Here is a 13404-nt window from a genome sequence, read left to right as displayed (position 1 = left end):
TACCCCGTTGCTCTACGAGAAACTGAAGTTCTGTTTAGCAAATTAGGCAAAGACCTCTAACACTGAAAGTAGGGACTGCACAATTGCACCGAAAATATTAAGTGCAGATTTAATCAATTGGCAAGCATTATTGCTGCAATAGGTTCTTGTTTTCAGAGCAGGTATATCCAATTTATTTTAAGTAATCTGCCAGGATTTTACATTTAATAAACAATATCATCGTTCCTAAGTACTAAACAAGGTTTTATTTTTCTTGTGGTGGGTCTCATGATAGATGCAGAAATGGCCCACTAAAAAGTGACAAAAGCCTGACTATCATTTAAACGGTTACTCAGTACTCCAAATTCTGCTATATTAATTTACCAAACTCTGTTAAACACCTAAATGTTAGCAATATTACAATTACACTTCTCTATAGAGCAGGATAAAAATATGGAAGCACTTCTAAAGGAAATGTGAATTAGGGAATATGCGTCTGTGCCTTTAACAGGGTTGCATCTGTCCCAGACTGCCTTAAAGAGCCAGGCATGTGCTAGTGAGTGCCTCCCCCTGCTCTCCCCGCAACAAACTAGCTTGCAGCTCTCTTAAGGTGGACTTCAGGAGATGTGCTATATTCACTTCTGGAGCTGTTCAGCCCTTATACAAAAATATTCAACATGGACATCAAGGGGTTAATTCCCACGCTCACTCCTTAACCCCACAGTGTCCCTGTGTTTCTAATGGCAGGGTCTATTGTCCAGTAAATGCACTCCACATGTAATGCATTCATATACCCTGCTATCCACACCAATGAATGAAGATTGCTTCATGCTACATTTAAAAAAAAAACATAAAAATCTTTTGCTGGACTGGTAAGGAAAAGGTGAATTTGGATTAGTACACGACTGAATCCATGGGGCAAAAAGGCTTTTGGTTTTGAAGACTATTAGGACGCGGCTGTGGTTCCTTTGAGTAAAACACCTACCCTGAGTTTTCCCCATACACATCCCATTCTGGAAATTTGTATGTAAAAATAAAATTATACAAGTGAACTGGTATATGGTAGTCAGGATTGAAATATAGATGATGTAATATGCAAAGCAAGAACTCATATCCTACTAGCATAAATTCTAAAAAAAAAAAAAACTGGGGTCACAACATCCATTTTTGCATCCAGTAAATGAATTACATCTTCCCAATTACAGTAACCTATTATTTGTTTACTGCACATTAACCAATGGTGTCTTAAATGGCCTATATTTCACAAGTCTAAATATACAGTGTAATACAGTATTTGCTGCAATAGTTCAAACAAAATACTCTGCTCAAGGGTGTAACAGAAGTGTCAAATGTACAGTCTTATTACAGGTTTAAGTATCAACGTATCACTTGTATTTTAAATTCAAGAGACAGGAAATTTTAATTCATGAGACAAAAAATAAGCCTAGTTCTAGCAGTAAAAAAAGTGGCAACATGATTAACACATCTACAGAAAGGACAAACACTGCATTTTACATTACATTTCTTTTATTACCAATTTAAAAATTACGAGCTTGTCATTTCAGTTTGCAAAATCCCATATACTTGCAAGAGGATATAATATTTTTAAGCAGGAAATTCTGAACCGGTTGCAACTGTCACCAGCAATCACACCAGAGGGGTCATGGATACGGGATGTCCTGGGATATGGCTTCACATGTCAAATCAGATCTTTCCAGGATCTTCCTTCAATGTGACTGTCCTGTTAAAAACCAGCTGCAAAAAAAAAAAAAATATAATATATAAATGTATATATATATACACACATATATATATATACATATACACACATATATATATATACACACAATATAAAAATAATTCAGTATTTGTTTCCAATATGCAATTGAAAATGCTGCACATTTATGACAATGATTTGCATATAACAATAAAAATACAATTTCTAGTTTAAGGTTATTAGAACTTTCTCCCATTTACTAAATATTCTGAACACATTCCATACATACAGATGTTATCCTCTAAATATGATTTTCTTTTCATTTTAATGAGGATTCTTCCTGTATTTACCCCTGGTTTTTATTCTTTTCCAATTTAGAATGTCCAGTTGTATTCAAAATCTGGCCTGATTTCTAAAACCTCCAAAAATTTAGGAGAGTGCAAGCATACCAGCACTCTCCTTTGAAACATGTGCTAGTGTTGATAATTTTTTTTCACTCCACAATATACCAGTTTAGTTTGCAGTGTTACTGTGGAGTACAGTGTTATCTGTACATATTCATGTGCAGAATACCTAGGCAGCCTGAAGGCAGATTTAGCAAACTTGCTCATTTATTTCCACCAGTAGTTTAGGCCATGAAGCACAAGGGCAAGATCTGGCAAGTGCCTCACTCTCCCACCTATTGTCTTAATGTTTTAATTTGTTTTTGAACTCAATTCTGGTCAGAAGTGGTAACATTGAATGAATCGAGGGATTTATAGTGAAATAACATTATATGCAAAGGCAACACGTTTCTGATTCAAGAAATAACTTGTGCCGTTAATAATTCTGTTTAATAATAAACCAAAAAATACAATGCAAAGGAACCATGTTCTATGGAGCCCTCAAGGCACCCTAGGTGAAAGAAAATCTGTATTCTCGGTTTTGCAATCTGTGTTCAGTTTTTGAGTGAGATCATTTGGGTTTGCAATGTTAAATCCATTTGTATATAAAGGTTAATTGCAGGAAAGTCAGACATGAAAGCATCATAGGTAGAATTCATACTCTAGGAAACGGGATAAATATTAAAGCGATATGATACAAGAACCTGTGGTAGCCTACAGTATATCATGAATGTTGACATGGCTAGGGGCGGTGTTAGGCACAACTCGAAGTGGAGAACCCCAGAAAACACATAGCAAAGGCAATATTCATGATAGCGAAACCATGGGTTCGAGTGCCATATCGCTTTTATAAAACAGTGTCCATATACATCTTATAGTAATTTGCCAAAGAAATAAAACACACATATTTTAAAAATAATGTTTTAATAGATTGTGTGGAGTGTTCTTCCACTGAATTCATTAAGCTAGCTACAAAGCCACTATAATTCCTTGTTTGGACCTAACATTACTTTAACTGGCTACATAAAAACTATGTTAGCTATTTAACTAAACCCAGGCTAGCTCTTATTACAAAACAGTGCACACAGATTACAAAACCAAATGTACAGATTACAAAAGTGAGAGCACAGATTTCTACATTGACAAATATATTTTCCACCTGGGGTGCTAAACCGTGAGCACAGATTAAAAAACCGAGAGTATGGATTTCCCCTGCCCAGGATAAGCGGGCATGGATGATGGATGGATGGATGGAGTATGGATTTCGGATTTCCACAGAGATTTTTTTTTCCTCCTAGGCTTATGAATTCAAACTGAACACATTTGAGAATCCCCAATATTGAGCATATTCTGCATTGAAAGTTAGACATTGAAGAATACTTCAAACAACTGATGCATCAACAGCAGGAAGTTGTGCAAAGGTAATTCAAGGAACAATGGTCAATAATTTATCATCTCACCTTCTCTTTAGTGCTGTCAGGATCCACTGAGAAGTAGCCAATTCTCTCAAATTGGAACTTGTCAAAAATCTTTGACCCAGCCACTGACTGATCTACCAAGGCATCAGGAATCACTTGCATGGAATTCTGGACAAAGAAAGCATTTAAGAATATTTTGAACATATTTGAAGATAATTCTGTGAGGTTTTGAGCATGCAGAGTTCGCTGATCTCAGATCACCATTTTATATGGTAAATACCCAAACTGTACTGGAGGATAGACCAGGTTGTATTGGGAGACTTACGGGGTTGACATCACTCAGGAAGCCTCCAGGGACCTCTGACGGGTCTTCTGGATTCTTGTGGAGAAATCTAGGGGCAGAAAACCGATTGTGACATTTATATACCTACAGACAGACGCTCAATCAAATGTTTAAATTAACCCCTCCCCTCCTCACTCTGCCCCTCACTCACAGTCTTTCATAAAGCCGCACTTCACATTGCAAGGGCTGGCTGACCCAGTGGATGAAGGCCTTTGGTTTCTCCGCTACATCAGAACTGGTACAGCTGACCTCCAGCTCTACTACCTTCCCGCTGGCATCCTGAGAGAGATATATAGAGACAGAATGAAAGGAAGAAGTGAGTTAAAAAAATGTTTGTCCTTGTATATTACATTTGGGAAGAAATAAAATGCACAACACATGTTGGGCTCACTTTGATGACCCTCTGCAGGGTGATGACATATCCAGCATGCCTCAGGCCCACAGGCTGGTCTGGAGTCAAGCGCTTGTAGCCCTTCTCCATTACCTTTAGTGGTAGAGGAAGAGCACAGTTACACACAGTTAAACAGACCAGCACTTAAAATGCACAGATGCACTCAAATTGGACAAATACAGTAAAAAGTGCACACACTGCCATGTCCAAAATAACCAAATTAACTCATTGTTAATACAGGAAACATCTACCCAGCATTATTAACAATAGTGCTGTTGTGCCAAGGTTTTGAATATGGTCACTTATACACACACACACACACACACAGTGATGCACCTCAACAGCAGTGACAAGACAGCAGAGCACCTGACCTCGCGGAAGTCACTTCGCTCGATGTAGATGGTGTGTGCAAATGGAACAGTGTGGCTGCCCCGTTCCTCATTTGCTGGGAAGTCTGGGATACGAACCTCCACCTAGGAGGACAAGATAAAAAAGGAAGTGATTTAAAAATAAGTCTTTCAGTTCTTGCATAAACACATTAAAAGTGTAATCCATCTGCATCCACAGGCATGAATACAGTATTACAGTGCCCAGTATGACCTTGTTGACTGGGCAATTGTGGCATTTCCACCATGTCATATCACACTGTGTAGCATTTTAACAGGGGTGCAGGTTGGGCAGGGTGTACCTGTATCATAGAGCTGATGGCTGGGGATGTACATTGGAGATGATGTACCTGTATAGTGAATGAGCAGGCAGGGTACTGTGTTCCTGTATAGTAGGGGTGTAGGTTGGGAGTGGTGTACCTGTACAGTAGGTGAGAGAGTGGGGGATGGTGTTCATGAATAGCAGGAGTGCAGGTTGGGGATGGTATACCTGTGTTGTAGAAGGCATGTTGGTGATGGTAATTTTGAGTGGTTCCAAGACCGCCATGGCACGAGGAGCCTGGTCATTCAACACCTCCCTCACACATGCTTCCAAGAGGTGTGGCTCCGTTGTTGTCTGGGAAACAGTCACTCCAACCTGGCACCATGCAGAAGCAACATTATATGAACATATGCGCACCCATTCCTTCTTGAACTTCACCCCCTTTGGTCCGCTTTTATCATTAGTCTGCCCCTCCTTTCCTACCCGAGCACAGAAATTGTTGATGGCCTCTGGGGGAAATCCTCTCCTCCTTAGAGCAGTCAGTGTGAAGAGTCGAGGGTCATCCCAGTCCCTGCAGAACAGTGACATGGCCACAGTCAGTAGGGCTGCAGTGTGTGAGCAGTCAGTGGGGATGCAGTGTGTAAGCAGTCAGTGGGGCTGCAGTGTGTAAGCAGTCAGTGGGGCTGCAGTGTGTAAGCAGTCAGTGGGGCTGCAGTGTGTGAGCAGTCAGTGGGGCTGCAGTGTGTAAGCAGTCAGTGGGGCTGCAGTGTGTGAGCAGTCAGTGGGGCTGCAGTGTGTAAGCAGTCAGTGTGGATGCAGTGTGTAAGCAGTCAGTAGGGCTGCAGTGTGTGAGCAGTCAGTGTGGATGCAGTGTGTAAGCAGTCAGTGTGGCTGCAGTGTGTGAGCAGTCAGTGGGGCTGCAGTGTGTGAGCAGTCAGTGGGGCTGCAGTGTGTGAGCAGTCAGTGGGGCTGCAGTGTGTGAGCAGTCAGTGGGGCTGCAGTGTGTGAGCAGTCAGTGGGGCTGCAGTGTGTGAGCAGTCAGTGTGACTGCAGTGTGTGAGCAGTCAGTGGGGCTGTAGTGTGTGAGCAGTCAGTGGGGCTGCAGTGTGTGAGCAGTCAGTGTGGATGCAGTGTGTAAGCAGTCAGTGTGGCTGCAGTGCGTGAGCAGTCAGTGTGGCTGCAGTGCGTGAGCAGTCAGTGTGGCTGCAGTGTGTGAGCAGTCAGTGGGGCTGCAGTGTGTGAGCAGTCAGTGGGGCTGAAGCGTGTAAGCAGTCAGTGGGACTGTAAACCACACAGCAGTGGACGCTATTGTAGTCTTCACCTCACAGCACCAGACTCCACCAGTTTGATGATCTTCCTCTTGGAGACAACCGTGTAGGTGAGATTGAGGCGGCCGTATTCCCACTGCACCGGGCAGTACACATCCAGGGCGTTACACAGCCAATAATAAGAGGAACGCCTGGCAAAGACACACATACAAGGTTACTAGACAAGTGTATTATTGCCCTCATTGAACCTTTCCACTGTATGACTGTACAGACTGTGTGCAAGTCTGGTCCATGGATGGACTGAAAGGATATATATGCAGATAGTGAGAACTCACCTTGCTTGGAATTCCTTGGTGCACAACGAGTGTGTGATCTGCTCAATGGAATCGCATAGGCAGTGGGTGTAGTCATAGGTAGGATAGATGCACCTATGAAAGAAAGTTGAAAGTAGCAGGATGGCACTGATCAAAGTTGGTTTTGAAAACAAAACGATGCACTGCAAAGATACCCATGTGAAAATATTGTATATTTCACCATACTCGAAGGACAGTTTCATAAACCTTATACTTTATATATTCTACAGTATAAAATGGTATACCTTTGGGCAGCATTGAGTCCGATCTATAAAATTACCTGAAATGTACAACCACAGTTCTGAAAGCGGAAAATTGCTGCCTAGCTGTGAAAAGACTTACTGCATGCAAGATGGTGCACTATTCGTTTGATTCAATGTGTACAAATGTGTACATAGACAGTGCGTGATGGTAAGATATGTATTGATGCAGAGGGTCTCTCTGAGTGGTACAGTACCATGTGTCTCCTGTGCAATGGTGGGGCGTGTATTTGATGCGGTACGCCACAGGATCCATCTTCCCGTCCTCCATGACCATCTTCATCCTAAGGGTGGCCTCCCCCTCAGCAAACAAGCCCTTCTTCATTCTCTCAAACAGCAACAGGGACTCCTCAATGGGACGGTCCCGCCAGGGAGAAGGGGGAGGGTTGTGACCCTTCAGTTCCTCCCCGCGTTGGTGGCACACATAAGCATGACCTCTGGAGAGATGACACGCAGACTGCTTGTGAGTATTTACCAAGCACTTGTGCAGGTGAATAATGGCACTGCAGCTCTCCCAACACCCTCTCAAAGCAGCTGCTTAACCACCACACACACACCTGCGAATGAGGTCCACTGCCCACTCATACAGCTTTTGGAAGTGGTCGGATGCATGGGTCACTTTGTATGGCTTGTAACCTGACAGAAGAACATAGAAATCAAGAAAACCTTAACATTATTAACACACAAACTGAACCACTGTGTAGATGTTTTTCTGAAGTCTTAGTTATGCTATTTTCACATAGGATGTTATTGTCTGGCTGGACCCACCAAGCCATTCCACCATGTCCCTGATGGCCGAGAAGTACTTCTCCTCCTCCTTCTCTGGGTTGGTGTCATCATAACGCAGGAAGCAGATCCCATTGTTGGCCTATACGAGGAGGAAAAAGGCAATAATACTGTAAGGTTCAATTCTGAACACTCAGTAATCTGGGTCATTGCACTGGAATGGTTTGGAAGTAGTAAATTGGCTGAGGGATGATTCTTAGGGATCTATGCTGGTACCTTAGCAAATCCAAAATTGAAGTTGATAGCTTTGGCATGACCAATGTGCAAAATACCATTGGGTTCTGGAGGGAAACGTGCCCGAACCTGGAAAAACATGCAAGAATAAAGACAAACAATCATCCAAACAGAAATACCGGATTAGACAAACATAGTCTCCATATTCACATAAGTTTACCTGTTCCACCCCCAACAAGCACAGCAATATAACTATACTGGCACCCAATTTCCACAGTAATATTCTATTACCTGCCCCCTACGGTAAAATGCTTTGAGAGGCTTCAGAGTAGTTGTTGTTGCATGCATATAAATCATGTCACCATAGTCCCTTTTTACCCACTCCATTCACAGTATTTCAGTCATACCTGCCCTCCTGTGATGTCCAGGTGTTCCTTCAACAATTTCATGGTGTTGGGAGTCACTACATACCCTTCCGTCTTATAATTCTCACCTGGAGGAAGACAAACCTGATCCATTATACCATTCCAAAGAATTATCAGCACCTCTTAAGATTGAAAAAATGACTGCCATCCCACATCCCACCCCCCCCAAAACAAATTCCAAATGATCAAAAAGTTTAAACATACAGTATAAACTGAAGCATTATTTTATTTTATAAAAAATCACCATAGCAAAGAAAAAAAAATAAACACACCCACCACAACATTCACAGATCAACGGCATTTAAATCTATAGCTTACAGCCCTATTAATAAAGCACTGAGACACATACTGGTAGATCTGACTCACCTGTCTTGTGAAACTTCAGGGCTTCTCCTCGAAGTTGCTCCATTAGTGACCTACCCTCCACTTTTATCTCCCCTACAGACAGGCAAACAGAAACATTCACAAAACATCACAAACACTGTTAACCAGAAACCTGGCTAGAACTCAACATTCAACAAAAAAAATTCATAAATCAATTCTAAATATTGAGCTGATTTAACAGATGTTAAGTTAAATCGGATTGGTGAATTGAATATGATCAGCCCTCACCATTCTCAGCCACCGCCTCTTTATTCTCATTCCCAGGGCTCTTCTGTTTAGGAGCCTGAGACAGGGGGGAGACAGTGAATGCACTTCAGATTGAACTCCAGTTGAAGGTCTTGAAAAATCTGAATTTATATTATAACCTTTTAATGGATATGCATCATAACTGCTCTGCTGAATTATGCACACTAGAAAAAGCTTTAAAACTGCAAAATCCTCAAGCTAGATGGTGCTTAAAATAATACTTATGTCCTGCTCGCAATTATATGATATCACTACCATTGAACTGTAAAAGAGAGATAGTGAATACCAATTTCTTTTTTAAAATGTGAAACAATAATTTTTTTCCCCAACTTTTTGAACAAAACAACTGAGAGAACATATGGGACTGGAAGAAAAGTACTATTACATACAACAACTTTAAATGGGAACCACTTATGCTAGTGGCACTGTCCCCAACTTTGCAAATTGGATTAATTTGAGAAATAGTAGTGATGATGCAAAAAGTACTAATGGCTCCAATGTTATAACTATGTCAAACAGCAACACTGGTTGCTTGAACCACCAGTAACAAATGCATACACAGCATCAACCTGCATCATATATTATGCATCAACTAGCCTGGATTGCTAGGTGGCATATAACATCAATCACTACAATATGCAGCAATATCCTAACACGTCTTCAGATTTTTACCTTGGGCTTCTTTTCCAAGTCAGCTTCTGTTTTTGGTCCCAGGAGCTGGAGAACCTGATGAGCAGCACAGAACTATCATTAAACAGAGGAGTGCCCAGTATTATACTGCCGTAACTTGAAATGTAGCAGCTATGTGAAGGTAAACCATGCGTATCTGCCACACACCTGCATATCCACCTCATTCTTTATGATCTTCCCATCAGCCCACTTCAGGGCAGCTCGAACCTCGCCTACCAGAGATATTAAGAAAGATAAAGAGGAGGACAACAGACAGAGAGAAAGACAGAGGGACAGATCAATTTCACGCTTTGTGTAAAATACACAGGCCTAAGTGAAACTGAAATCAAAGATAAGGAACATAATGGCAACTTGTCATTAGTCTGCCAGAACAATGCCATGTGAAAACTGTACTTTGTAGTACTAGCTCAATCTCCTACTGAGACCAAGGACGACACTATAAAAATGTGACTTCAAAAATAAGTTGTTTAAAATAAGCAGACTTATTTGCTAATAGGAAAAAAAATAACTCAATAAGATTTCTTAAAAATAGGAAATTTATACTATTAAATTAAGCCAAATAATCTGTGGAGTGGAGTTATTGCCTGAATTCAGCTCCATAATACTAATTATGATTTCATTTTTGCAGTGTACTCAATGAGTCAACCATATGTTGCCTTTGGAGTGGAAGTAGTTAATACTTGGGACAATGCAGAGAACAAGTGAAATATGTCTTCTCACATTTCAGCAGCCGTGCAAATCTCAAGCTGATGCGATAGCGAGCGCTTGTGAACATCTCGTATTGCACAGCTCAATTCTGTATCTTTGTGGAAGGGTAAAACACGACCTGAAGAAACTCTACTCAACCCAAAAACTTCCACTTCAAATCCACCACCAATGAAATGTATCCTCACCCATCAGTAGTCCCATGTTATAGTGATACCTCTCCTTCATCAGTTGATCTTTGTGCTTCTTAATTACCATTTCGACCTAAAAAACACAAAGCCATGTCAGTCACCTGTAGAAACACAGGGCCAATTCCCCCATCAATTCCATCCTTATTCCACTGACAAACCAGACAGGCCAGATGGTTTTCTTCAATAACATTTTGGCTGTAGGCTTGTCTTGTCAGTGCAGCATCTCGCTTTTGGTATGGCAGCATCTCGCTTTTGGTATGGTAGCACACATACCATTATGCATGTCCGTTGAAGTGCTTGTATCCATTTGGCAGACGCTCTTATCCACCCACTACTGCTTTGCATTCTTTTTGTTTTCTTGCTTTTCTTGCTTTTCATTCAGGACGACACAACCAAAACACAGTGCCAGGAAGGGAGATGGTGCACTGTCCACCGGGGGGCAGTGCCAGCTCTACTCACAGGAAGAACAGCAACTGTGGCCCATTGCAATCACCACAGCTGCTGTCCATTGCATAACTATTGGGCCTTATGAAGGAGGGCCTTGCTCCCAAGCCTTGAGAACTCTTTCTGCATGATTGCTGTTGCTTTAGGGTTAGGGTTCTTGCTGGGGCTTTTTTGTCTTTGCCAGTGGGGTTTTCATGCCAGTTTCCCATCTCTTTTTGTATTGACTCTGTCCGTTCACCACATAATACAGTGGCCACGACCAGTACTGCATCACACATAGCTGGCCCCGTCAGCTGAAACCCTCCCTGACTGTTCTAATGCCAAACCATTTTAACACATTTATTAGTCAGCACTACTACTATCCAGATTAGATTCTGAATTGGTGGTTGCATCAATGCACAGAAGAGCAAATGCATCTGCTGCCTTCACCACATGACAGTCTGTAATGCAGATTGAGTTTACACAATCAAACAGGAACAGATGTGAGGACACAATCTCCCCCCTGTTTCTCATCAAGTCCTTGATCTGCAAGCTAACTACCATCCAAGACAACGTTTACCTCTGATTAAGCAATCGAACCAATATGTCTGCCATCTTACCAGACTGACTGGCTCCTTAAACGTCAAGCTAAGAGACAGATTTTTAACAGTTTCAATCTTTCTGCTCATTTAGCCTGATAGATGTGACAACAGTTATATACCCCATGTTTCTCTACACACACACCGCAATATTCCAACACAAGTGTTGAACTTATGCTGTCCACGATACGAATTGGGGGGTCGATGCGAACCAATCACTAAACCTGCTCAAGTATTTTTCACCAATAAAATAAACTTATTAAATGTTTATTTTACTATGTCTCATAACCTACCCAATGAAAATGCATAGGGTTGTTTGGGAGAGTTCAAATATGCTGCAGTATTGTTGCATCAGGTTGTACAAAACAAGTCATCCCAGTATATGCACTGATGTTTGTGAAATGTTGTTGATGTTATGAGGAAATACCTTGAACCTGATGATCAGTAATGAGAGTGTACTGTATTCATGCAACAAGTGTGCCAGTCCAACATGATTGACCATTGATCACATGCTTGTTATCTGTTACAGGCCTCTGTGATTTGCTAAAAACATAACATTGCAGTCTTGAATATAATTTTACAAATAAAGTTAATCAAACTGCACGGCAGACCCAACAGCCTGCAATATAGATTGAATTTATACAAATAAAAAACAGATGAGAGGATACAATCTCCCCACTTTCTCACCGAGTCCTCAATCTGCTCAGGAGTAATGACGACGCCTACACCACATGCTTTCTCAAACTCCTGCTTATTGATTGGTTCCTGGGGATGGTTCTTCACAAAGTCAAGAGCAGCTGAGGAGAAGCATAATCGGACACAGAAAAAAAAGATAAAAACTAGGATTAAATTCAGTGCTTACACTCCCATAAATTTCTGTGTGTGGTATATCATGTTCAAACACCTGTATGTGTACCATGTGGGGTTTACTACTACCTGTGTATGGTAACTAGTGCATCTAATCTACTCCAGTGTGTGACATGATGTCAATGCATATATCATATTCATATACATAAGTTGTGGGTGCTGTTGGTAGTGCCTAGTGTGCATATTGATGCATGCAAGTTTGTGGTACATGGGTCTCTGAGTACCTGAAAGTTGCAGCTCTGTAAAGATTCTGCAAAGGGCGATCTGCTCGGTGAGGAAGGCCAGATGCTGAGGGTACTTCAGTCGGGAGGTCATGCTGTATAACAGTGTTCCAATGGCTTTGTCCACACTTTTGGCACCCAACACTCTCTGAGCCTAAAGTGATGGACAACATTACAATCAACAACAAATACAATAAAGGGAATAATTTAATGCAATACATGGGGGGCGTACTAATTCAGTCATTACCCGCCTGTGTCACTGATAGCACATATTTGCTGTTTTCGCTCAATTTTTCAACAGAACTTATGCACTCACTAAAAAAAGATGTGCTTCGTGCGTATAAATGATCATTGTATAAGTTACATTGTAAGCGATACTGGGAAGCAACTGCTCATGTTCTTGCTGTAACGTGAACTTGACAAATTCCAACAGGTGCCTTAGTCACGAAAAGATCGAACTTTCGAAATTAGCTTTAGTTTCACTTTTTCCTGTGTGTCTGACAACGAGAATATAGGATTGACAGCTGGCTGATAACATCATGAAATAAGCAAGCTCCTTACTTGCCAAGCGGACAACCTCGAAAAAATCTAGCATTATCCTTTAAAGCAGCTTGTCATTGCAAAAACAACGTTACTGTTGCAGAGTCCTAGACAAAGTACCAAATGCTAGCAAGCTAACTACCATCCAAAGACACTCTTTTCCTGTCTGGGTAAGCTATCAACACAGTGTGTCCGACGACTTACCAGGTTGATTGCCTCCTTAAGCATCGAGCTAAGAGACTCATTTTTTAGAGTCTCTTTAGCTTTTTGCTCACTTAGCCCTATAGATGTGAAGAGAGTTAATGAATCCGCCATCGTTCCTGACTCAAACACGCTGCAACACTCCAACACTACTGCCTAACTTCCGCCGCTCCGTGATACGGGTGGGGTCGC

The 13404-nt window shown here is 41.5% G+C and overlaps 1 protein-coding gene across 1 annotated transcript; it reads right to left on the bottom strand.

The window, feature by feature from the left end:
- Window positions 1–1488: 1488 nt before the first annotated feature.
- Window positions 1489–13399, bottom strand: qars1 (glutaminyl-tRNA synthetase 1). Its single transcript, XM_064298384.1, has 23 exons — window positions 13216–13399; window positions 12475–12625; window positions 12071–12180; window positions 10359–10434; window positions 9613–9677; window positions 9448–9501; window positions 8758–8812; window positions 8512–8583; window positions 8128–8213; window positions 7763–7849; window positions 7529–7628; window positions 7318–7396; window positions 6958–7197; window positions 6483–6575; window positions 6201–6338; window positions 5363–5450; window positions 5108–5254; window positions 4603–4704; window positions 4232–4324; window positions 3992–4119; window positions 3823–3889; window positions 3540–3665; window positions 1489–1734 (listed from the first exon to the last, which is right to left on the bottom strand). The coding sequence occupies exons 1-23, from the start codon at window positions 13324–13326 to the stop codon at window positions 1684–1686; spliced, it is 2319 nt and encodes a 772-aa protein (XP_064154454.1). The 5' UTR covers window positions 13327–13399; the 3' UTR covers window positions 1489–1683.
- Between the last annotated feature and the right edge of the window lie 5 nt (window positions 13400–13404).

Source organism: Anguilla rostrata, chromosome 11 (assembly GCF_018555375.3).
Source record: "Anguilla rostrata isolate EN2019 chromosome 11, ASM1855537v3, whole genome shotgun sequence".
NCBI lineage: Eukaryota > Metazoa > Chordata > Actinopteri > Anguilliformes > Anguillidae > Anguilla > Anguilla rostrata.
This window is presented reverse-complemented; position numbering and strand designations above follow the sequence as displayed.